This window comes from Poecilia mexicana, unplaced genomic scaffold (genome assembly GCF_051168715.1).
Source record: "Poecilia mexicana isolate PSO_F unplaced genomic scaffold, ASM5116871v1 scaffold_21, whole genome shotgun sequence".
Lineage (NCBI taxonomy): Eukaryota > Metazoa > Chordata > Actinopteri > Cyprinodontiformes > Poeciliidae > Poecilia > Poecilia mexicana.
The window spans coordinates 2,619,401-2,646,996 of NW_028263390.1; the positions used below are offsets into that span (position 1 = coordinate 2,619,401).

General features: G+C 39.3%; 1 protein-coding gene across 1 annotated transcript in view; it reads left to right on the forward strand.

Moving 5' to 3' along the window:
- The first annotated feature begins 590 nt into the window (after positions 1–590).
- Positions 591–27,596, forward strand: part of cdk19 (cyclin dependent kinase 19) — a 61,527-nt gene continuing 34,521 nt past the window's right edge. Inside the window, exons 1-2 of the mRNA XM_088001791.1 lie at positions 591–984; positions 9,365–9,440. Coding sequence (XP_087857917.1) covers positions 857–984; positions 9,365–9,440 — 204 coding nt within the window. The 5' untranslated portion in view covers positions 591–856. The remainder of the gene's footprint in view (positions 985–9,364; positions 9,441–27,596) is intronic.

The window sequence follows — 27,596 nt, forward strand, 5'->3', positions numbered from 1 at the left end:
CCAGAGGAACAACTTTTACTCTGAGGGCCACCTTTCAAGAAGAGTGGGACGCCATGCCTCAGCAGACAATGAACTGACTTGTGAACAGCATGAGTAGTACTGTCAATTGATGTTCAAGGAAACATGGCACATTATTGAGACATTGACTGCTGTGGCATACTCACCACTTGGTAAAAACCAGCCCACAGTTCTACGCAAAGAAGGTCTGGACCCTTGGCTATTGAGAAATGATTGCTTGCTGTTGAAATTTGTACATTTTACCCAGTCGATAACATTTAGCTGCGGCTTATGTAAGGCATTGATTGGATGCTATGAAACTTACTGGAAATTGCGTACACTGTAAATATTCAAAATATGACATCACCAAATATATATATATATATATATATATATATATATATATATATATATATATATATATATATATATATATATATATATATATATATATATATATATATATATATCCATGAACTCAAATATCCGAGCTATATCTATGAACTCAAATATCCGAGCTGCATCTTTATCCATGAACTCAAATATCCGAGCTGCATTTTTGAACATCGCACAGGGGTACGCAAAGTGCACTAAACCGCAGCGAGTAACGCGGGTTGTAGTTTTTTGCGTCTTCAGTTTGATAGTTTGCGAGCGGAAGCGACTGCCCAAAGGACTGCTTTTCCCAGAAACCCACGCGCCCCAATTAGAAACGTCAACGAGCCAGTGAACATTAAGCGGAGCAGACCAAAATCCCAAACAAGGAAATGGTGGGGGAATAAAACGACCAGATTATTTAATTAATGCATGTAATAATTAATATTTTATTTTATTGTAATTTAAGACGTATTTATGGGTTAAAATGGATTACGACTTCAAAACAAAGCTGGCAGCCGAGAGGGAGAGAGTAGAAGATCTGTTCGAATATGAAGGTTGCAAAGTGGGTCGAGGCACCTACGGGCACGTTTATAAAGCTAAGCGCAAAGACGGGTAAGATAACCGTGATCGGTATTGTTTGTTCTGAGATTCAGCCCATTGAGGGATGCATTTTGGGACCGCGAGTCCCGCTTGTGTATTGAACGCAGCGTTAGATTTGAACCTCCCCGAAGCGATAACCCTCTGCGTGTGTGTGTGTGTGTGTCTGTGTTTTTGTTTTCATGTAACGCACGCATTCACTCACCAACGGTCCCCCTCTACACTCACGCGCACTCACACTCACGTATACACACACGCGCATACTTCCTCTCTTTCCTCCTCCTCCACTTCTCTCCCAACACCCCCAAATAGCAACATTAAAACCACGGCTGCTGGTTATCTCTTAGAAAGCGTGGCGGCGAAGGTAGCTCGTTGTGCTGCAGCGCTCCGTAGGGGGCTGCTAGCGACACTTCGGCGGGTTACGGTGGCCCCAGCTTTAACAGTGGCAATACCAAACTTTGTTTACAGACACACTAGGTTATTAGGGGCTCCTTTTATTTTTGACAATCTGTGTGAAGCAGAAGACAAGCCCAACATCACAGTAAATGGGATGTTGACGTTTCTGTTTAACTGTTCCTACTGTCAGTACTTAACCGAACCCCGTTTCTATCTTCTTGTGGGCTTTTATTTGACATTTGTATGCTAACCAAGAGGTGAATCACTCTGACCCTTCAGCATAGAGGGGGAACAAGGCAGTAAGTGCTATTTACAAAGGTTAAGATCAGCTACTTTTCCCCCTGTCATACTCTGACAGTTCTGTGTGATAACAGTATGACATAGGAGACGCATACTCCACACTTACAAATTGCACACATTTTCTATCACTAACAGCAAGTTTGTTTTAAATTGGTAAATCAAACTATTACAGTTTCTTTTTTAAAAAACTAAAGAAAGTTCAGAGAATAGATCATTGCTTTTCAAAAACTAGGAAAATTATATACAAATGTTTGCATGGACCATAAATGTTCTACATATTTGGAGAGATAGTTTGCAGGCCTAAAGTAAAAGAAGCAGTGGCAGAGAGGGGAAGCTATTGAAGGCTCCCAACTGACTTCTGAGGAGGCAGGATGATCGGTAGTCCTTGACTGACTGCAAAATACCTGCAGCAGTGGCTTAGTGACAGCAGCCGCTGAGATTTCAATTCCCAAAGCAAAGAACATACTAAGTACTGAGGATCTCCTTCCCTGAAATCCACAAAGTGCCACAACTGACGTAAAAGTACAAGAAAAAAACTGTTTGCTCTCATCTACATTAATGAACTTAAAGCAGTTCAGGGATGAATCAAAACTGGGTCTATTTCAGGCCTGCGAACCAGCAATGTGACTGGAGAAGGAAGAATGATTTTCTTTTTATTTGTCCAGGTCTCAATATTTTGACCAGGAGTGTATGAATTTCTAAGTCTAAAATATCACTTAAACCACAAGCGCGTTAAAACCAGGAAATGTTTTTTTTTTTTTTTGCCTTCAAGGAAATACTGTGTTTGGAAAACATACTTACATGATTATGAAAATGAATGTGAACTTTGGAGTCGGTGAAATATAGAAAAGTCAACAGTAGACAGAGATGAAACAGCTGTGTAGCTTTTAGAAAAGCTCTCATCAGTGAGGCGAATCAAAACAGTTTGCCAGGGTCCATAAAGATTAGCCCTTAGCAATGGAAAAATGTCATGTGGTGTAATGGAGCCATATTTACTCTGCCGCAGGGCGATGAGCAGGTCAGGATTAGAAGAGCGCCAAAAGAATAAAGAGCCAGATTTTCTATTATTAGGTTTATTTATGAGCTCACAGGCATATTTAATGATCATTTCATCAGTTTACAGGTGTCTGGCTCATCAGTTCAGTCTTGTTAAACTGTTATTATAACTCTGGGCAGAATTAAATGGAGTCGTACCATTAGCTTAATGCCTGGAAAAACCTATAAGTATCTGTACGCACATGGCCATGGATCCCACTGACCTCGCTGGTGGGCCCAGGTTCCTGCTAATGTTGCATACAGATGCAGATAAATTAGTTAGCACCTCTGGTAAATATATGTCTAAAGCCATAAAATAGAAAAAATTTTTAAAGATTTTTTTGGCTCTAATGGCCTTTATTTGATAGTTAATTGACAGGAAAGTGGGTAATGAGAGAAGGGGGAAGACATGCAGCAAAGGTCGCCAAGGCTGGGAATCGAACCTGCGACAGCTACGTCGAGGACTAAGGCATCCATATGTGGGTGGTGCTAACAAGTAACATACAAATGAAATCAGCCATTCACAATTTATATTGTTCTTTAGCTACATACATATGGATTGTTAGCAGGCAAGAACTGTGGCCAAATTGGAGCAGACAAAAAGTCAGCATTACCCAGTGGTATCAGGAATTGGTTCCCTCTGATGGAGCCTGAGCCTGGGTTGGATTGCCAGTGGCAGCAGAGGAGGCTCCATGGAAAGGAGGCATCACCTGTTCTCACCGGACCCAACCTCTAAAGCTTATTAAAGTGAAAACTCCTGGTGCCATCCCCTGGGAGTGGAACACCGGGAACGAATTAATCCACCTTCTTAGGTAATATGAAGATACTCGACGCTTTTTATTTAACGTCGGTGCGCTTCGCACCTAAAGCCAGACCAATACGCTGCTTTAGCAAGTTAATCCCACAAGAGGGATGGCAGAGCTCAACAAAGTGTGAGCAGGGTTTAATGTGCAAAAAGAAATTGAAGAATTGTCCCTCAATGTGCATTCAGTTTGGAGTTCTGGTCTTGGACTGTTAGACAGGATTAGGAGTGTGTGGCTTGAAGAATGTGCCCACATGAACAAGTAAAGTATGATGTATAAAGCTGTTTACACTTTTTTTTAAAATCCCATTTGTTTCTATTCACTGAAGAAAAAAGGTTGAGGACCCAGAAGAATGGGTTATTTTTGTTTTGTTTGTGGACAAAACATCCTGGGAAATTCAAGTTTTAGTATTGCTGTGATTAAATTTGAAGAGTAGACTTTAATTGTTTGTGATTTAAAAAAAAATCTAGTTGGAAATAACCTCATTAATTATTTAAAGTGACTGAAATTCCACACATTTACAGAAAGTAAAAAAAATCTCAAATTGTTTCACTATGTTTTCTGGCATTTAGAAAATAGAATTGTACTAATTAGAGGTGTGCCGATCGATCGGTCACCGATCACAATCGGGCCGATTTTCGTGAAAAAGTGCATGATCGGTGATCGGCGATCATTGTCTCTTTTACCGATACCGATCATCTCATTTCGCAGCCTGTCCGTGCAGCTGGTCTCCTCTTTCCTTCACTGCGCAAACGCGCAGCAACAAATCCTAAGCGATGTGGAACTATAACGCACTGAGTGAATGGGGAAGTTTGCGTGTTGCGGTGGAAAATTGAAGCACGTCAAAATGCATCAACACAACGAAGCTAATACGACATAAAAACAATGAGATACTTGACGGAGTTTGGCTACATCGAGGCTCACTGCAGTAAAAAAGACATACGGAGGATCAGACAGCAGGTAAAGCAGCGCACAGCTACAAACACTCACTCGGATTAGCATGACGGTCAGAAAGCTAAACAAATAACCCGCGAAATTATTTAAGTCTTCGAGCTGCGATGTAAGACTCTGGTTCTGCTCTCCTGTTGAACCGCTGCTACAGGTAGTAATATTTCACAGACGGAGCTTCGCTTCTGCTCCACTGGTAGTGACTCTCACACCGAACCTCTGCTTAAAGCTGCAGCATCTAACTTAAAAAAATAAATTTTACATATGTATTAAAACTTTCGCTGTCCTAACATGAGACAGATAATCTCTGAAAAAATAATCGATCTCCTCCCCGTTCTGCATAATTACTCCGCTCAGTCAGAAACAGCCAATCAGAACTAGCAGTAATCAGCTAGCCGCCATGCTATCAGGAAGTTTTCATTCAGTAACTGGATTGTTTATTGTAATGGATCCTGTTTTTGCCTTTGAATGTTAAGTTTTATACTTGAACTTCTTGGCAATGTTGAGAGGTTTTATTTTGGCTCTTTGTATTATTTAGCCTCTTCAGAGCCTTCATATGTTATCAGTCTGTTAAAGATAGTATTATCAATAGCAGTACAATTTGCACAATGCCTGTTTTGTTTAGTTTTCTTCTTGGAAAAAGTTATTAAAAACAAGTTTTTGTCTAAATTAAGGTGAATTCATGGTTCCTTTTTCCACATAATGTAACCAGTAGTGTTTATGATAATAATAATTATGTGATCGGTATCGGTGATCGGTATCGGTGTATCGGCCCTCATGGGTGATCGGTATCGGTATCGGGAGGAAAAAACCTGATCGGCACATCCCTAGTACTAATTCAAAAGAAGTTTGGTCTGATTTACCTTCGACAGTAAAGAGTAAAAGATGAATGTGTCTTTTTAGTCAGTGTATGTAGACTTCTTGTTTGAACAGTATTTATATTGGGAGTACAGGTGATGTCATGTTGCATGAGAGAAAGCAGTCACTGTAAAACATGGAGTCACTTTTATTCCAAAAACAAATTGATTACCTTGTTAACATTCTGTGTTAATTAGGTAGCTAGGTTAACTGTCTTTAGCATCTTGTGTTAGCTTTTGAGGCGGTTAGCGCTACTAACTATATGCATCTGTGTCTGTTTGGAATCTCCAGGGAATTTTAATGAACTGTGAAATTTTCAAAAGTCTGCCAATATTTTCCAGTCCAGTACTTTCTGTCACAGAGACTTATCAAAGGCTTAAAAGCATCAGCCTTTCTGTGACCTGCTAAAGCGTCTCTTTAATGGTAGTGTCTTTAAAAATGCTGTCTTCATAGGAATTCATGTTCTCTTTCAAACAGCTGCTTCCATCCTTTGAGTTTCTTCTCTGATGGTGAAAAAATAAAACTTTGACTCTTCTCTTAGTAACAACTTCTACACCAAACAGTTGTTCTTAGCGAATCTGGAACTGCTTTGTTATTAGGGCTGTAGTGATACAATAATCTCACAATACGATACAACACGATACACAATATTCTGCTCACGATACGATATATATTGCGATATTCAGCAAATGATACAATTCAATACACCTTTGCGATTTTCTGAAAGATTTTAGAGGGACAGAGTGATTTTGGTGACATTTTATGACTTATAGAGAATTTAACTGATTAAAAGCACCAACTACACAATTCCTGGCTCTGGTTGGACATGGACACAGACTTAAAGTCGACAGCTGGAGAAAATGAATCAAAGTGGTGAGAAAACATGTTTCTTTTAATTGAAACAGTACAAAGTGTAGTTTACATGCATTTGTAAAGTAAATAAAGTGCACCAAGTAGCCTGCTCTGAATTTTTTGATACCTTTTTAACCTTGACACTTAACATCTGAAGGAATCACTCTAAGCCTGATGACCTAATTACTCTCCCAGCAAAGCAAGCAGTGAGTGAGCAAGGTGACAGTTGGATTTTACGATACTTGTGGATGAATATCGATTTTTTTTCCTAGGAAAGAACATATCGATATATATTGCAAAATCGATATTATTACACAGCCCTATTTGTTATGATGCATTCAATAATAATTAGAGGTGTGCCGATCGATCGGTCACCGATCATAATCGGGCCGATTTTCGTGAAAAAGTGCATGATCGGTGATCGGCGATCATTGGCTCTTGTTGCCGATACCGATCATCTCATTTCGCAGCCTGCCTGTGCAGCTGGTCTCCTCTTTCCTTCACTGCGCAAACGCGCAAATCCTAAGCGACGTGGAACTATAACCACTGAGTGAATGGGGAAGTTTGCGTGTTGCGGCGGAAAATTGAAGCACGTCAAAATGCATCAACACAACGAAGCTAATACGACATAAAAACAGTGCCATACTTGACGGAGATTGGCTGCATCGAGGCTCACTGCAGTAAAAGACATACGGAGGATCAGATAGCAGGTAAAGCAGCGCACAGCTACAAACACTCACCCGGATTAGCATGACGGTCAGAAAGCTAAACAAATAACCCGGAAAATGATTTAAGTCTTCGAGCTGCGATGTAAGACGCTGGTTCTGCTCTCGCTGTTGAACCGCTGCTACGCTACAGGTAGTAATATTTCACAGAAGGAGCTTCGCTTCTGCTCCACCTGGTAGTGACTCTCACACCGAACCTCTGCTTAAAGCTGCAGCATCTAACCTAAAAAAATAAATTTTACATACGTATTAAAACTTTCGCTGTCCTAACATGAGACAGATAATCTCTAAAAAAAATAATCGATCTCCTCCCTGATCTGCATAATTACTCCGCTCAGTCAGAAACAGCCAATCAGAGCTAGCAGTAATCAGCTAGCCGCCATGCTAACAGGAAGTTTTCATTCAGTAACTCTGGATTGTTTATTGTAATGGAACCTGTATTTGCCTTTGAATGTTAAGTTTTATACTTGAATTTTTTGGCAATGTTGAGAGGTTTCATTTTGGCTCTTTGCATTATTTAGCCTCTTCAGAGCCTTCATATGTCATCAGTCTGTTAAAGATAGTATTATCAATAGCAGTACAATTTGCACAATGCCTTTTCTGTTTAGTTTTCTTCTTGAAAAAAGTTATTAGAAACAAGTTTTTGTCTAAACTAAGGTGAATTCATGGTTTCTTTTTCCACATAATGTAACCGGTAGTGTTTATGATAAACAAAAATAATAATAATAATAATTATGTGATCGGTATCGGTGATCGGTATCGATGATCAGCCCTCATGGGTGATCGGTATCGGGAGGAAAAAACCTGATCGGCACATCTCTAATAATAATTATTAAAATCTCTTTTTTTCTGGTGAGCAGTTGATTATTTTTTACTGTAAAATTACAGACCTGTCGCAATGAGCAATGATAAATTGAGACAATCCTGAAATAATTATATCTACATCTTAAAAAGAAATCAATACAATTCAGGCCCATATGATTATTTGTGTGTAATAATTCTTTTCAGTATTTATTTCCAGTTTTAGTAAATTAATGAATCATTTAAACCAGTGTTTCTAGCCCTCACTGCCCCCCTGCTCTGCATGTTTTAGATGTGCCTCTATTCCAGAACAGCTGATTCAAATGATTACATGACCATCAAGTACTGCAGAAGCCTGTTAATCACCCAGAGATACAATTCAGGTGTGTGGCAGAAGGGAAATGCCTAAAACATGCAGGACAGGGAGGCGGTGAGGACCAGGGTTGAGAAACACTGGTTTAAACAGTTATTTTATGAGTTATTTATTCATTGTACTTTGGCACTTTTCACTTCATACCTGTCTGGTGACCAAGTCTGTATTATATTACAGTTCATTAATTTTAAAGGAAAAAAACTCAAAAACATCTTAAAAGTTGCTGTGCTGGACTTGTAGCTGAACATATGTTGTTACATTTTTGCGAGAAAGTGTATGATTCATAGCTTTGAGTGATGTATGAGTGAATACAAGAGGCGACAACAAGTCCCTTAGTTCCTAGTGAACCTCTGAGCATCTGTGTTTTTGCCCTGCAGAGTGCCTGATAAAGTACTTCATGGTCTGAATTTGCTTAAACTATAAGCACCTATTTTGTTTATAGACCAAAAACTGAAATGTGACGAGTGCCTGCGCTGCTCGGTTAGCGTCTGCCAAGTGTGCCTGAGAGCTCCTTTTTTAAACTGCGTCCATCTGGGATGCAAATGAGGCTGGAGAGGGTTTGATGTGAGCACTACTAGGAAGTGTTTGATCTGTGCAGGCTCCGCACTCTGTCAAGTCCTCTCTGGATGCTGCTTACGCTTTAATCATGCCTCTCAGCGCAGGTTTTAATGGGGCCGTGTCTCCCTTTGGCCCTGATTTCCTCCAGTCTGCCTCTCCAACCTGTGGCCCTCAACACAGTGAGGCTACTCAGTTGAAGCTATCGCTGTTAGCCTGCAGACTCTGCTCTGCCCTGCAGGCTCACATTTCACTTATTAACTGATTTTCATGCACAGATCTGATTCTCAAGGGCAAATGGGAAAGAAAAGGGAAATGTGCCAGCTGAGAGCTGCAGCCAGGCCAGCGTGCAGTTTGAGTTTCTGTCTTTGCATCAAGGACGAATTTCTGCAGGCCAGTGGTTCTGCTGTGGAACATTCTGAATTTACAGCAGATCACCCTGTAGGGAACCCAGGAGAACTCACTGAAGTTAAATGAGCAGTATTATGTAAAATCAACTTTTATTTTCTTTTTTTCTAAGTTTTACATCATGTTATGAAGTTATTCCCTCAACACTGCCATGCTATGCTTAAAACTACAAATCCACATATCCTGCTATTAGAATAACACATAAGGTGTTTATAGGTATTTCTTAGTGTAAAAATGTATATGAACACATTCATGTCAGATTTTTTCACATGAGAACATTGTGCTGCTCTACTGTCTAATAATAATAACACCTCCACTCCTTTCTGCTTTTCTCTCCACAGGAAGGATGAGAAGGAATATGCACTGAAGCAAATTGAAGGCACTGGAATATCTATGTCAGCCTGCAGAGAAATTGCTGTAAGTCCCACTTTTTCTAACTGAGGCCTTAAAGATCCCCATCCTTTAATAAAACTACATTAGAATCTAATGATGGAGTCAGACATTTGACTTTTTAAGCACTTTTAACAGATATGTCAAGTCTAGACTTTCTAATAACATTTAATTCTTTGTTGTCCCTTAGTGTTACACAGTTAATACGGCATATTATTAAGAATTACTGTAAAGATGAGAATGTCTATATTCATTACATGTTGCCTCACTGAACACCAGTTTATGGTGGAACATTATGAGTTGATGAGCTAAAACTAAAAAGACAGCTTTTTGCTTTATATCTATTTTATGTACAGTACCATAAACTCTGAATATATAGCTTGGCATAGATGTGTACCATAAATTAATCTTTTATTGCAGCAGCACAATCTCGCGCAGGAAAACTGTGAAATATTCCATCTTTATTCTCAATGTTTTTCAGTGGGGGACAAAAAATTCCCAGGTTGAGAAATTATTTCTTTTAACAAATGTATTTTTGAAACAAACAATCTCTTTAAAGGGGCATAATTATGTGTCTTTTCTGCACATAGTGTCATTTTATAGCATAATTAAGAAGCTATTTTACTTTCAGTTGTTATTAGAATGCTATACATATATCAAATATGACTTAAAAGTAATTTGACTTCGTAATGTAAGGCCTTGAAATTGGGCCTCTGTCTCTTTAAAAACCTCCTGCTCTTTCTGAAACTTTGCCTTCAGGAAGTCATCACAACATGGCTCCTTTATTAACCCTTTAACAGTGTTTTTACCAGCATTGCTCTGAGAATTAGCTCCTGTACTGAGCTCAGCAGATGCACAGTTTCACCAGGTGTTTGCTAATTGCTGCTTGCTAGTCTCAAGGAACTAGACATCAAGGACTCCTGGAAAGCTGCTGTCCTCTGTTAATAAACCAAAAGGAGCCATTATGGAGTCAGACAGCAGGTTAATGATCCAAACCATGAGGTGGTTCACCATACACAGATTCTGTCTTCCTCCGTGGCCGTCTCAGTTCACAGACCTGAATCCACGACTTGGCATGGCTTTCATGAGCGAATGAAGCTACTCACTGAGTAATGTTTAATCAGAAGGTGTGTTAAGGTCAGGTGTGTGGGTGGTTACATAACAGAAGTCACATCTTTTCTGACTAAACCAGTGCAAACATGCCTCGCATACCTTTTCTCCACTTGTTTCTGACTCGACTCAGACATGTTTCAGCTGCAGTAAGGACATTTGTCTCCTGGGGAATTGAACCTGTTCTGCAGCTCAGGTTAAGGAATTCCTTTTGCTGTACAATGTAACATCTTTAAAGACTTGTTGCTTCAAGTCTTTAAAGATGTCGGAAATGCTGCACAGTGAATCATTTACATGACGTTTGAAGCTTCAGTGCTGGAAAAAAACGTGCATTTCTACCAACTCATCCGGGAATATAGCTGTCTAACGCTTAGCATAGCCGTTACAGCACAGCACTCACTGAATCTCATCATGTATTGGAACCTATTCCAATACATGAGCTGCCGTTTGTGATTAGTTTGCAGTAGTTTATCTGTCTCTGAACCTGATGGCATTGGTGAACTCACCACGCTGCAGTGATTCCTGTTATCGACTCCTTATTGGCAGATACGCTGACGGTTTACAGCCCTGTAGCAAGTACTACTACAACTACTATGACTTCATAACAGTTATCTTAATGAGACTGATACAGTCACTTCTTTCTTTCCTTCTTTTTCACCAGCAGAAATATTTCTAAACAGCTGAAGTTGTCTCTCTTTTATACAGGTTTGAAGAAAGCTAAGATGTTTTTTTTCCCCTCTGGAGTCAACTTTGACTCCCCTTCACCAATTCATAACCACCATCATTATTATGAAATTGCTCCAATTTCCTTAAGTTTTGGTGATTGGCGATTGGTTGATACTTGAGAAAACGGTGTTATCCACTAAGTTTATCTACCTTTGCAAAGACCTGAAAATCTCTCTTTTTACTGTGTGGCTAAAACGGTCTCAATATTCACAAATGCACAGAGCAAGATTTACAAATACACAGGACAAGATTCACAACTTGTGTTTGGCTGTATTTTTGATGCAAAAACAAATCTATTTGATCTACAAGCTGTTTCGGGCCTCTTGACTTTCCTCATCATTTCTGTGTGAGTTTTGAGACTCTCCTGATGTCTCAATCCACAAACGCCTTTTTTTATTTAACATAATAATCAGCAACCAATCAGAGCTTTCTTGTTTCAATCAATCATATAAACGAACCCCCACGTTAGGATAACTTATGTATAAGAAAATCACATTAACCCATGAAATATCTATTTAACATATTTAGCTACTTGTCCCCTTATTATGATTATTGATGTTAATCGATTTAATTGTGCAACTACCAACACAGGCTAGTGATGTAAGTGTGTGAGCTGTGATGCCGAGCTATGCTAGCACTTCTGTATGCTAATTGCTTCAGGCTAGTGTCTTTCAGGAACACAAAGTGATTTATTTACTTATTTAATACCTGTCTCTGTCTACATTACGGCCTTCACCTGTGAGGGTGGGATATGAATCATGATTTAAGGAATGAGGTATTAGATTAAAAAAAATGTCCAAACTCTGCTTCAAAGAGCTGATGAGTCAATGATTGTGATGAACATCACAGAAAATTTGCTTCTGTATGACCACCATATGGTGGGCGATATGGACAGAAGTATGATTTGTATCTCTAAACTTTGCACATTAAGAGCATTAAATCACATTTTCTAATTTATTGATATTTTAATCCTGAGCCTGAGAACTGTTCAGCCGCAATCATTGTTCTTGACAATAAATCAGTAACAATATATATCACGATAGACACATGATCAATATCAATATATAACACATCTGACAAAATATTCACTGTAGAAGATTCACTGAACTCTGATTCAGAACCACACAGCATTCTGGGGGATGAGGGCAGAGGAAAGGCTTTAGCAGCTCAACCTCTGTCATGGAAGACATGACTTTAACAAGAGTCTGGATGAGAAGAAAATAAGAAATGTATTAAAACCTTGCAAGGTGAGAACAGAAATACAGAGTCAAAGGTGTCTGTCAAGTCTGCTATGACTAACAAGGATCTGACTTCCTTTTATAGGTTCTAGTCAGAGAAGAGAGACTTGATTGGACTATAGGTGTGAATGCTTGATTGTTATGTACCAGGGATTCTGTGGAGCCCAACATAGATGGTCTGGCCATTTGTCTGTTGTTAAGGAAAGAGGGTTGTTCTTTCATGCTAAAGAGGAAAATAAGTTCTACATTGGGGAAGTAACACTTAGATAGTCTCCAGGATCAATGAGCTCCCCCCTGCTGTTATATGACACTGCAGAGGTCTTGAGAGCAGCTTGACCAATATCATGATAAGACTATATAGAAAAACATAAAGCAGAAGAGGGGTGAGGAGCACATTATAAAATTTTCCATTACACCTCTCACAGCTTGCTAAGAAAAGTTGTTGGTATTAATTAAGAGACTCGCTCTTTGGTTACCTAGCAACAACTGTTAGAGTAACTTGGGCCTCATAACTGCTAAAAAGTGGAAAAACAACAGCGAGGAGTGAAAACTGGATAAAACAAGAAAAGTATCACCAGTTTGGCAGTATTTCAGATGTTTAAAACAAAAAGACTAATCAATAATTTTTGATACTGACTTATATGAAATGCTTATGTCATGATATGTTTTTCAACCACATCGTCCAACCCTAGTTTCAAAATATTTGTGGTTTTGTGTTCACGCAGTTCAACTCTGACAGAAAAAGAATGAGGGCTGACAGGTTGGTGGCTCTCCTGTAGTGAAACTATTTCTGTGACTGTTCAGACATGTCTGCCAAAACATGCAAATATGAGTTGAGTTTAAGGCATGCTACACATGCTACAGCAATCACTCTCCAAGCGGAGTGTGATTGCTGAAGGTGCTTCAGCAAAGTATTTCGTATTTGGGGTATTTTGTTGAAGAGTTTGTTCCTTGTGCACTCTATTTTATTTGATACTCTGATGTCAGTTAGTGTTTGTCATACACGTTTTATATGTTTATCGTCCTCATCAGTGGGCGAGCTTTTCCTTTTCTTATTCTGTTGCAGATCTTGTTTTTCCAGTTTGAATTGAAATGCTAATGTAAAAAGTCAGTTTGTGGATAGTATTTGTGTGGTTCTTTCGATGTGCTATGAAGAGGTGTTTCTTTTTTTTTAAATCCATAATGAAATTTTTGTATTTTGCAAAATTGCAATTTTGCAAACACTTTTTTTCATATCACGAGCCATGCTAGTTTGTATACAGCAGCAACCTGCTTATTTGTTGCCGCTGGCCTCCTTGGATAATACACAGCTGGCTCCACCAGAGCTCTAACAGCATGGCACTGTTCATCAAAAGTTGAGTTTGTCATTTGACACTGTTGAATCCGTAGATGTTCTGTAAAGTCACTGACTACCATTTCCCAAAATGTTGCAATTGCAGCTGCTTTCGAGCAGAAGGAGCTTGTCACTTCAATGCCTCAAGACTCTGATGTTTCCTCTGATGGCTGATGATGAGCACCAGTGCCGTGACTGAATTACAAATATATTTCTTGTGCTTCCATCCATCACCACCATGATTTTTAATGACTTAATGACATAATTTTAATAGCAGCAGCCAATGTAGGGAGATACCGCATGGAAACCTGTTCCAGATGACTGTGGCTCTGGAAAAAGGCATCGTACAAAACAATGGCTCAATTCCACAAAAAGGAAAACAACGGAGCAAAATTTGAACATCCTTGTGTCATTGGAGACTTACAGTTGACTGTTTGCCGTTGCCTCATATCTAACTTCACTGAGGTTGAGGGGATGTGCAGCTAAAATGGTAGAAGTACTCAAAAATGGCTTTTCCAAGTTTGAAGAAACACCTCAGGTGAGACTGTGATTGCTGTGATTGCTGCTCAGGAAAGTATTTGATGAAACCGTGTGAATACTTTTGTACACGTCATTGTTTTTAATAAATCAATGAAAATTTGAGCAAAGCCATTAACATTGTTAGTCTGCAGAAGGGGAAAAAGTGAATTTAACCAATTCTTTATTAACGCACTTTATACTACGTGAGCTTCCAATGAAAGTAATCAGGTGATGTGTGTGTGTGCGTGTGTGTGGGTGTGCATACTGCACTTTGAGACATTTCACTCTGTTTCAAGTTCACTCAGTTCGTCAAACTCATACTGTGTCATAGGTCGTGAATAATATTTACCTTGTTTAGCTGTGGAGTGATTCTTTCCTTCCTTGTTTTTGTTGATTTATTTGCTCATATTTTCTAAAGCTCATGAGCGGTGCTGTTTTTGTTTTTGTCTGTTCTTTGCACTCTTGCTTTCATTTTATTGGGCACTGATTTCACATAGTGTTTACGTCATGCACACACTTTATGGGTACATCGTCCTCATCAGTTGAAGCTGTGCTCTTTCTCTTTTTCTGTTGGAAATCTTCGTTGTTATTCCAATTTGAATTTAAATGTTAATGTAAAACGTCAAAGGTTTGGAGGCATATGTCAGTGATAGATCTCACATCTTAGGTTCCAGTTCTTTTGGTCTGTAGAGAGAACATCCATCCATCCATCCATGGATGGTCACACATACACTCTTATACTTGACAGTCATTTAGAATATTCAGTTGACCTAACCGGCGTCAACTGAATATTTTTGGACTGTGAACAGAAACCGGAGTTCCTACAAAGTCTCTGAAGTGGCAATGCAATACAAATCAATAAATATTTGAATCTCAAGTTTTAATTGCATGGTCATCATCTGGAGAGAGGTGGATTGCTTCCTCAGGGTCTGCAGTAAGTCTCTGCCTTCAGTGGAGGTGTTCAGTTTTCAGGTAGTTTTTAGGTCTACCTGTGTAAGTAGAACAGGTAGAAAAAGTGTTCTACCAACCCAGGTACCACAGGTGTTGCTAGAGCACCAAGACCTGTTCCTTCCTGTTTCCTATAAACCGGTGTTGGTAGAAGGAACAGGGATAAAAGCGTCAAGGCTTCATTTGGTTTGTCATGGTGAAGAAAGGGCGGAGTCGCATCTGGATACATTACAACCTTGACTTGTGGGCTTGAGTTATGAATCATGACTTAAGGAATGAGGTGTTTGATACCTAAAAATGTCCAGACTCTGCCTTAGAGTCATTGTGTGATTGATGAACATCACTGAAAATTTGCTTCTGTATGACCGTCACATTGTAGGTGATATGGACTCCTTCAGCTTAAACTGAATCTTAAGTTTAACCTGAAGGAGAATATGTTTTCTTTTTATCTTTACATCATACAGAAGAAACAGAGATTTCTACTGTTTTCTCAGGGTTACGATTTTGCTTCAAACAACACTAAGATTAACCCTGTAAGGAAATCAACAAGATCTGTAAATCTATGTGATTAATTTTATTATTAATCCACTCATTGATGTCTACTCTTTACTTAAATGCAGTGATTATATTTCTTTGCTATGGATTACCTGATCTGCTAAAGCCCACGACCCGCACCGAGACAATGGATTGACAGATGTTTAGGAACCTTTATGAAGCTTTTTGAAAGTGTTCTTCAAAATGATTTTACCCCTGAAAGAAAAGAGAAAGAAAGACAGCAGAATTACATTCAGATTCATTCAAATGCCTCAAAACAGAACAACTCAGAGTGCTTCGCATGCACAGGCTCCGGGGCCGAGTCCGCCTCGACTACCTTTGTACCACTCCTTTGGTACAAAGGTAGTGTTGGATCCAAAAAGGTGACCATGGTGAAAAGATGTTATTCATTTGGCTGTTTTTGACAATTTCCTTGTTCCAGACATATGTGTGCTATTATCATGGTTGGTTAAATCTCTTGCCTCTTTAAATAAAATTCTGTCAATCAGCAGTATCACCACTCTTGCCAGATTGCCATCAAGATGACTGATGGTGAAGTTGCCATCAGTCATCCTGTGAATTTAACCAATTCTTGATTAAGGCACTTTATACTATGACAACTAGTATAACTAGTTAATGATGGCTTCATAGATGGTGAGTCATACCTGTTCACAAACCCCCTTGTGAACAGGTATGACTCACCTGTTCACAAGGAAATACAAGGAAATAAAATTTCCTTGTATTTCGTTGGTGTAACTACCCATTTATTGTGACGTTCCTTTACCTGGACAAATGGCTGTCAGCACATATATTAACTCTCAGTCAGAACTCACAAACTAAAATGAAGCAGAAACCTCTGAGATGGGAATGTGAACTGTTTTAATCTATCAATCAAGTTTATTTCTATAACACATTTCTGCAACAAGACAGTTCAAAGTGCTTTACAACATGAAAACATAAAAACATCATAAATAAATCAGTCAGCAATTGTGAAACCAGTTACTTACAGAGATTGCATTTTGACAAGTGCCATCATTAAAGTCCTCAATACACATCAAATATGTTGGTCAATGTTCCAGTGATTATGGTTCTAAAGCAACTCTAAGGTTCAGGTCCATCACTACTTCCAATCCTCTGGCTTTTGTGACGGCCACGGGATTTAAAATATAAGTATGACTAAAAAAAAAAAAAAAAATCAGTCAGTGATAAGATTGCTACACTGAATTCACCTTTTATATTTGTGTTAAAAAGAATGGAGGAGAATTCGAATTAGGGGTATCCCGATACAACTTTTTCACTTCTGATACAACACCAATATTGCAACTTTGAGTATTGGCCGATACAATATCAGGTCAATATTGCATCATACATACTATGTTAGGTCCGCGGTTTCACATTTAGTACTGGCAGCAGTAGTAATATCTCCATTAGCATTTAAAAGAGTGTCCAGCCCTGCATGTCTGATGTTTCTTCCAGCATTTTTCGCTCACTAACCGGCAGCAGCGGGGTTTTAGCACTTTGTGAAAAACAACTGTGAGCACTGTATTTGTTTTTAGCTTGCGAAGGTAATGACCATCTGTTAGAGCCTTTGTCAGTTTTGCTCATACAAATAACTCAAAGTCTTCTGGGAAGAAATGCACAAATAGGTCCTTGAGAATTTGTGTTCAGCTCTCTCCCACTGCACTCTTCTTTTTTCTTTTATGTGGGAAGCAATCCAGATTTGCCACACTGTTTTTTTTGTGTGTGTGTTTTTTTAAATTACAGCCAATAGTGACACAGTGTGGCATTATCTGAATGCAATAAGATAAACAACTACTCAGGTGAAGTTAGCCTTCCTGTGTTCACTCTGTAGATTCCACTACAGAATGGACCCAACCCAGCAGGTGAAAAAATGGCAACCTCCATGGGTGGAAATTATAACAAAAGATAAATTTTTGGAAGAAATTATGAGTTTTGGTGTATCATAAACAGCTATTTTTTTAGTTAAAAGGAAAATTACAACATATTTAGGCATGTTCGACTAATTGTGGATCCCTTTAAACTATTTGAAACATCACTTAACTTGTTTGCTTGTTAACTCAGATCCAACTTCTGCTTTTGGAACTGGTACTGAGTCTACATGCTGCATACCTTTTCTATAGAGCTTGAAATCCAAAAATTCAGAGTTTCCCTTATTGTTTGGGTTTATTTTTTGTAAACCACCTGTTGCATGCACATCATCCTGTAGATAGAATTCAACACAGAAAAATAATCTACACCTGGATGTTAGTTAAAATGTGAGGTTTAAAATGTTCATGTAGAGTATTTCTCTTCTTTCGCAGCAGATCAGGCTTAAACTCATTTGTTTCTCAAATTTCACAGCCACCAGAATTTGGTCTTCCTCAAAAACATCTCTGAGACTCTCCCAGCTGAACAAAAGGGTCTTTGTGGCTCCCAGACCGCCTCCACGCTTCGTTTAGCAAACAGTCGGGTTCAGCAACTGGCAAGCCACATGTGGCAGAGTTAAGTTGGGAAGGGTGGAAAGAGTTTGGTTTGGCTGCTCTAGGTTTTTGGCTTTGTAGAATGGGTGGTAATTTTTTTTTCCATAGTAATGTTCTTCCTAAAGACATTTAGGGGTCCATGAAATATTGGCATTAACATTGGGACTGGCTGATGCTACTCAGTTTTTAACACATCAGTCCAATAAGTAAAACTGGGCCGATATTAAAGGGGCAGTATTATGCAAAAAAAGTGTTTTGCTTTACATCATGTTATAATGTTATTTTCTCATCCAAAATATACCTGGAGTGTTGCTTTTATTCTTTTATGCATGTTTAAGAAATCCTGTTATCTCCCATGGCAACCATTCAGCTGTGCAAAAGGCCTGATTGGATCTACTGAGCTACTTCTCAGAGCTGCAGTTTCTAAGCTTCTGAGCTTCCACCTCTCAGAGGACGCCACCCTGCGACTCCCCCACTCAGATCCTTCAGACTAGCCAGCAGCAATTAGCAAACATCTCATGGAACTGCACATCAGCTGAGCCCATTATACCAACTACTTCTCAATGCTATGCTGTTAAAAACCTTGTTAAAGGGTTAACAGAGGAGCCATGTTGTGATGACTTCCTGAAGGTGGAGTTTCAGAAAGAGCGGGAGTTTTTAAAGAGACACAGGCCCAATTGCAAGGCATTAAATCACAAAGTTGCATTTCCTTTAAGTCATATTTGATGTACTGTATATAGCATTTTTGTAACAACTGAAGGTAAGACTGATACTTGACTGTGCTATAAAACGGCACTATGTGACTGGAAAATACATAGTACTGATAATAGCAGATGTTTATTGTCAGGTTTGTTTCTGGGTTGGGAAACCTTCCTATTGAGAAAGAATTTCTTCCTGGAGCTGTGCTGACTTTTCAAATGACTAGAACTGATTTTTACCCGAATGCTAATGTTTGGCCTTGGCGTATGTAATACACCAACTTGATCATGAAGGAAGCTGCTCTGGGAAGCTTAGAGAAAATTGCATGAGCTGGAAACAACTATCTTCCACTGTGAGGAGAGAAGAGTTGAGTAGAACCATGTCATCTTTGGCAGCAACAGAATGTCGTACACATTCCTCTTGCACCGACTTTAACTGCTCAATATTTGGAACTGTTGCCAACATGGACTGAACGGCTTCGTTCACTTCTTCCACTGCCATTGCTAAACTACAACCTTAGGCAGATTACAATTCTAAAACTTGATGTCAACCGTTCACAAATCCTACTTCTGTTCACTGATTGGCCATGATGAAATGCATAATCAGGCAATAATGAAAACTTTAGATGGCAGAAAAATATCAAATATCACATTTTATTGTTTTAGTTTCACTGTTGGGCTTCCACCTACACATGGAAGGAGATGTAGGCAGAGATTGCATAACTAAGCCTAGCAAGGTTTCCCAACCCTGCAAAGCTCTAGGACACAAACAGTCTGGGTTTAGCTACTGCTTGGGTGAGTTGCATAAATACTCTGGTTGTCTGAGGTGATAGGTCAAATCTAAGTTTAACAGGGTGGGCGGAGCTTAGTCTGGGTGGAGGAATTCAGGTGTAAAGACTCCGAACACTTTGTGATTTTGCGGTAGTTCCAGCTGTGTTCAACTCAGTTCAACGCTCCCAGTTAGTGCATGTTTACTTTTGAATTATGGTGTTTCATAAGCAAACTTCATGAAGTCAAAGTTTTGGAGTGCATTACTTGAAGTAAATGTATGGACGAACACCTAAACCAGCACAGCTCATTAATGAAAGATTGTCAATAAAGATCTTTCCTTGGTCACCTTTGTCCTTTCTGAATGATGCGCTTCTTGCCTGGCTTTGGTACTTGAGTACTGGTGGTGTTGCACATTCTAAATCTTTTTTCATAGCTGATTATTGAAGTAAAGTGATGTGCAGCACATCCCTCCCAGTAGTTAGAGCCTTACTTGCATCAATCAATGCATCTATCAACAATGAACAGCTGAATTTATTTCACTTTTAGCCATCATAATTTAAGATAAATACGGAAAACAATTATCCATCCATCCATTTTCTGTACACCCTTGTCCCTTAGTGGGGTCGGGAGGGTTGCTGGTGCCTATCTCTAGCTAACGTTCCGGGCGAGAGGCGGGGTCAGCCTGGACAGGTTGCCAGTCTGTTGCAGGGGCAACACAGAGACAGACAGGACAAACAACCATGCACACACACACTCACACCTAGGGACAATTTAGAGAGACCAATTAACCTGACCTCATGTTTTTAGACACTGGGAAAACTGATATTTAACAGTATTAAGAATTTGTTTTGACCCACCAGACCTGCTTTCCTCTTCAGGCATTATTAGCATTTAGGTTTAGCATTTGATCAGTAACTGAAATATCTATCTATCTATCTATCTATCTATCTATCTATCTATCTATCTATCTATCTATCTATCTATCTATCTATCTATCTATCTATCTATCTATCTATCTATCTATCTATCTATCTATCTATCTAGAGATATAGAGATATAGAGATATAGATATATAGATATTTTTTTAAATGCTACAGTTTATCAAATAATTATTTTATTACATTTTTCAAAAATATTTTATGCTATACCATATTTCCATTGTAGTTATAATCTGTTTGGGATTAGTTCAGTCAAATTAAGATAAACATGACGGACCTCCTTCTTGTCTGTATGTTTTATTTGGACTCCGTAAACCCCTCTTGCCTGAGATTGAGAACTTGAATAGTAGTTTGTTATAAATGACCTTAAATCAGAGGAGATGAGTCCTACACAAATCTGCATGTTAAAATATTTTCCTGATGCAAATGATACATTTGTTTCCATGCCTGCCTGCAGGAAGTGGCAGCAGGCTGATGAGGAAATTCAACCCTTTGAATCAGGTGTGTTTGAACCAGAATGCATCTAAAACACACAATGCACCAACTAAGGAGGGGTGTGATGATATGCAAAGGTATCAAGTTCACCAGAACATAAAATAAAGAGATATTTGCAAGATTTTGAAGAAGCTAAGCATTAATTTTATTTGCACATACATAGTTACAAATCGTAAAGTGTTTTAAAGAATCTGTAACTGAAGGAAAAATAATTCAGTTGAAGTTTGACTAATTCACATTCAATCATTATTTGCTTATCTAATGATATGAAATGATATATTACAGATCTGAATGTCCTGAACACAAATTTTCTTGGACATACATTATATGAAGATGATCATCTGTGAGGTGTTGGTAACACTTTATGTGAAGGGGGTTCAAATAAAGACTGTCATGACACTTTCATTAACATGACGTAACACCTGTCATGAACATGAATAAGCCTTCATGAATATTTATGACTTGTCATAAAGCTTCATTCGGTAAATTATGACACTTTTAATACAAAGTTGACATCATTTAAAATGTCTTTGTTATGACAACTTGACATTAACCAAGAAATCATTACTGTTTAAACTTTACCTTATTAACATAAAGTTACCTAATTTTTAAAGTGCAATCAATAATACTTTTATAACAAATTTATATCAGTAATGATTTCTTGGTTAATGTCAAGTTGTCATAACAAAGACATTTTAAATAATGTCAACTTTGTATTAAAAGTGTCATAATTTACCGAATGACGCTTTATGACAACAGTCATAAATATTCATGAAGGCTTTTTCATGTTCATGACGGGTGTTATGTCAGTCTTATTCAACCCCCTTCAAATAAAGTGTTACCGAGGTGTTTAAGCCAGCTGGCTGTGCTCCTCTCATGACCCCTGGCTTTGTTTTGCCAGCATGATGTTTGTGTTGCAGTTACATGTGTTCCTTGCATCCATTGTTGCACTTTCTCTGTTTTTCTATGGATGTTATGGCGACAGCAATGAAGCCAACCGTGGCAGAGAGGGATTTTATTCCAGAACCGTAAAAGAGGTGTGGGTAGCATTAGGATAAAGGCGAAGCTACCCCTCTGTGCATCTTCACCTTAACAAAGTTATGCCTTGCAGGATAATTCTGGTCTTAACTTGGAGGCCGGTCCTGACTCGGAGGCCGGTCCTGACTCGGAGGCCGGTCCTGACTCGGCGGCAGGTCCTGACTCGGAGGACGGTTCTGACTCGGAGGCAGGTCCTCACTCAGAATTAGGACCGACCTATGAGTCGGGACCCACCTCTGAGTATGGACCTGCCTCTGAGTCCGGACCTGCCTCTGAGTCCGGACCTGCCTCTGAGTCCGGACCTGCCTCTGAGTCCGGACCTGCCTCTGAGTCAGGACCTGCCTCCGAGTATGGACCGGCCTCCGAGTATGGACCGGCCTCCGAGTATGGACCGGCCTCCGAGTATGGACTGGCCTCAGAGTCGGGACCGGCCTCTGAGTATGGACTAAAAAAACATTGAAAGCCAAGACGCAGTACACTTTGACGACCAGGACATAAACAAATACTATCCTTATGTGAACGAAGGTGATCTAGTTTTGGAAGACATCGAATCAATAGACTTCGAAGACCTAGACAAGAATGAAGAGCCTATTCTTGAGGTGAAGCCTGCTGTTGAGATAAAGCCTGATGTCAACAGAAACAGGATGTGTCGTGTTGAAGGGACGCTCTCCAGCAGAGAGCATGGACCATGCGCCTTATGTTGTAACACAAAAATATTCCCAATGCAGACAAGCCTTGGTGCTGAAAGCGTGACAAAAATACCAAGATTTGGTCTTTTTGAATTTGCTGGAACTGGAGGACCTGCCTCCAAGTCAGGACCATCCTCCGAGTCAGGACCTGCCTCCTCTGAGTGGCCCAAACTCAGAAGCCAAACTAAGACTGGACAAAACTCAACGCTCAGACTCAAGGGTTCTTGAGTCTGAGCATCGTCTAAATTATCTCCACAACAGAAAGAATGTTGAATGTACTTCCATGCCTTTCTGAGATAGTCTTGTGGAAGATTAATTTTCCTAGGATGTGCCAGGGTTCTTTTGAAACACTGTATAACCTTGTAAATAACTATTGGGTTGTCACTTTTTATCATCTTAAACAGCAATTCTCTAACTAAATCATCATTGCCTGAGAGAAGTTGAAATATATCTCTGCAGAGTTTTCTTTCCATCTTGTCAAAAAAGACAAAATCTATGTCCTTTACTTCTTCCCAGAGTTTAGGAGCAAGCTTTTTCTGGACAGGTACGGTGTGCTTCATTTTGTAAGCGGCATATTTAGCTCTATGACTGGACTTATAAATCAATCGCCAAAGAATTTTTTCCACCATATTTCTTCTTTCCTCTTCTGTTTCACGTTTGAAACCCATCTCTTTCACGTCCCTCAAAAATCATTCAGGGTCCATGCCTGCCGGAGTATAATCCTCACTCAGGCAGTTTTCATCTGAGTACAAGTCATCACTAGGAAAAAAAGTCTTTCTGATCTTTCTTTTCGTAGACTTAAACATTTTCTTTGGAGGAACAGGATTCTCCAGGTGATGTTTGAATTTTTCCACAATAACTTTCTGTCCTTCTGGGTGATCAAGAAGTCCAATTAAATGCAGTCCAGAAGCAAAGTGGGAAGCATCTCTGGCGAGGCTTTGGAAAATCCGTTCACTCAGCTCTTCTGAGACCTCTGAGAGAACATCCACATTTAATTCTCCTGTTTCTCTCAAAAGTAAGATCACTGGCCCGTTCACTTTACCGCCCTACCCATTTTTATTTGTAATTTGGCCTTTATCTCCTAACAGGCATAGTAGGGCAAGTGTCAATGGCACTGCTACATTGTAGTATTTCTTTGTGATTGTTGCAGCTTAAAACCACTGAAATTTGCAGCTACTTTTTCAATAAGTTGCAGTCAATTTTCAAATGTTCTTCAAGCTTGATTGAAAAGGTTTATATATGTGGAAAAAGTTGTATAAAAATGGAGATTTAACAAATCACTACAATTCTTGTGAACTGTAGTAATTTCAGAAAGTTGAAATTACTACACATAACCTTTCCCAAAAAGGCAGGATTTTAACATAGTTAATATTTAAAGTAATAAAAAAAGCATTTTCATTACTTTAATACAAATCAAATCCTGTCCTGAGGAACTGTCAAAGTGCAAAAGAAGAATTCCATATTGGTTATTACAGTTGCATGATCTGTTTACACAAATCCTAAAGAACATCTCAAAATGTTTTTTGCAAAGAAACCCCCAAAAAACATGCTTTCGTCTTGCAGGTTCCACTTTCAAGAGATGTTGTGAAATAGGAAGTTAAAATAGAATGGTATTGAGAAGATTGTTCAAAATTCAGCAGGAAGGAAGTGGAAAACGAGAAGGCGATTGGTCAGATTTGGGGAACATTTGCATTGATTGATGAAAATGGCAAGCCTTTGCAAAATTTGCAAATGATGAATTGATGAACTTCCTGGTGGGACTGACTTTTACCTGACTGCAATCATTTGATGACCAGGATTGAAGTGGCTTGTCTGTAACTGACTTGTGACCTGTGTGTGTGTGGCCATTGTTCCCTACGGGGGGAAAAAAATCAGAATTTTCCTTAAAGTACCATATAGCTGAAAGCCTTTCACTTTTTAGTCATTGTTCTGGAAGTCTTGTCACCAGCTCTCCCCTCTGCTCCATCTCCACCCTGCTTCATTCTCAGTTTGACCTTCATGAATTGAAACATTGTTCATGAATCTTGTAATTCCTGAGGCATTTCCATGTTTGCTCACAATGGCTTTTGTTTTGCAAAAGCCCTGGCCTCACAAATGCAATCTTTTACCTCCGGGCCCCCAGAAGCACGTGGCAGATGCGGAGCAAACCCTGACACACATGACTGACGGGTTTGTTTTTCCTCACCTTGTTCCAGGTTAGGAGATGTCTCCAATCAGCCCACAGTTTAAAAGGACTTCTCCTTTTAAATTGCACAGCATTGGGTGTCCTTTAACCTCAGCGGTAGAAACATAGAATGGTGAGGTTTTATCTTTACTGTCCCCAGACTGATGAGCTGTGTATGTGCTGGCCTATGTTGACAATTCTTCCTAGAAGCACACAGATCACTGTGCAAATAGGACCGCAGTTTAATGTTAAGAGCGGCGATCATAAAGCCCTAAAAGACGGTTACCATGGAGCAAATGGCAAATTAAACCCATGATTTACACTTCTATAAGAAGATCAAGTTTGGTAAACCATAAAAGAATTCACTGCTTCAGTAAAAACAACATAATACAATAATTCATACGTTTAATCTGTCAGTAATACATATTACTGCATTCCTCCTGCCCAGTCCCACACTATTATACTTGGAGCGGCAGCTTGTAGTTTAGCCAGCGGTTTGTATGCAATAATAACACCAAATGTCTGCTGCTAAACTAGCCGCCACTGTGTTCAGGGAAGAGAGCTGGCTTTTCCCTGCACTGTCTGTCTGTAACCAGCGGTTGGCACAAAGCACTCTGCAGCATTCATCGATCTGCTGCTCGCCAGCAGCATGAGAGCAGCCATTAATCAGTCCATAGCAGCTGGCTGATGCAGGACAGCATGTTTTCTTTCTCTCCAGCTGCTTCGTCAGTGTGATGCAAATCTGGTTTGCTGCAGCAGTAAACTGCCATTTTTACAGCCTTGCTTGTTTTGAGTTTCCCATTTCAACTGCAGAAATTTTGCTCTTGCTATGTGATTCATTAAAGTTCTTCATGGATAATATATGACTTCCTGTCCAATATCAGGTAAAAGGTTCAATGTTGCAGCAGCATAAGGGAAGAAATGGAGCAAATAAATGATCTGAATTGATCTCAAACTCTAGTTTGTTTTCCTAGAAAGTCAAGGCAAATGAACTAGAGTTTAAGTCAAGTTTATTTGTATAAAACATTTCAGCAACAAGGCAGTTCAAAGTGCTTTACATGTTAAATCATACCTTAAACATTGTACAGCACCCAATTATGAAACAAGCACTAAACATTACATTTTGTCAAATCCCATCTTCAAAATCAACAGTAACCAACAGTGGATGTACCGGCTGATTGGTGGCGGTACTTTCACTGCAGCGTCAGAATGGAGGTTTTGTATCAAATCTGCTGCCTTGAAGGCTGTACAGAATGATGTCCCTGCTAACCCGCTAGCTTTATAACTAGACTGGTCAAAAACAAAGAAATGGCAGTCTTTTTCTTGACTGTGTACATTCTGCATGTGTATTTGCAGACATAAATATCCCATTGTGTTATTCAAGTAACATTGGCAAAATATCCACCATCTTCCATGTATTTGTTTTAAGCTCCATAAAAAAGAGACAAAATAAACATGTTTCTAATACTTCGTTCAGTCTTCTACCCCATTGAAGTTGTTGTATCTCTGTAAAAACTGGACAGAACAGCCAGCAGTGTGTTCCCAGCGTGTCCTCCGTCCCTCCACATTTAAAATAGCCTAAATGGTCTTTGTTTAATAGTGCGTGAAAGCGAGTCACAAGATTTTCTGCACATGGAAAATTTTCCCACCCGGCTCGCTCCGGCTGAGGCTGGATTACAGCCGTATGATTATAGCCTGCAGCGGTGTTGTGTTGGTTTGCTGTAATGTTACACCAGGAGAGTCCACACAATAAATATTCTACATGTAAATCCCAGTGTTTATATATGTGAGGTCATTTTAGAAAATCAGTTCAGCCGCTGTTTCTCTGTGGTTGTCTATTATGTTACGCCAAGAGGCGGGACCTTTTTGAAACTGCATTGAGCTTGTTATAATGGGACAACAAACCAGCACCACTGTGTTTAGATGGTTAAAGTTTAAACCGTGAACCACTTCTTTATTTTTTTATCTCCTCCTCTATATTTTTAAATGTGCTGCTGATGAGCACTGTTTTTATTGCTATACATTGTTGTTGTCAGGTATGCAGGTAGACTCAAAATGATTAATGAATTGAAGTATGTTTTATGTTTTTGTTGAGGTCTTTATGTGCTACTGGATACTTGAATTTCCCTGGGGATTTCATGACTATCTGTGGATTAATTGTTTGATTGGTAGTCAGCCATCAGAGATGTTGGCATCTTATTCAGGCGTTGGAACAACAAGCCCCTCCTACTTGGGATCGTCTACATAAGCTGTGTTTTGGGGAAATTGCAGTAGATTCACCATCATTCAAGGTGTTGGGAAGGTCTTCTTACTATCACTATAATCTTGATTCTCTTTCCCAATAAAGTCAGTATTCTGACTCAGCCACTCCAAACATTTCTTAAATTATTGTTGTGATAACTGGCTGGTTGCGCTGTCTGCTTTCCCCTGATGAACTAACAGACTTCCGACCGATGATGATGTCTTGTGTGTGACAGTGCCTTCGGCGACCCCCACTTCCAC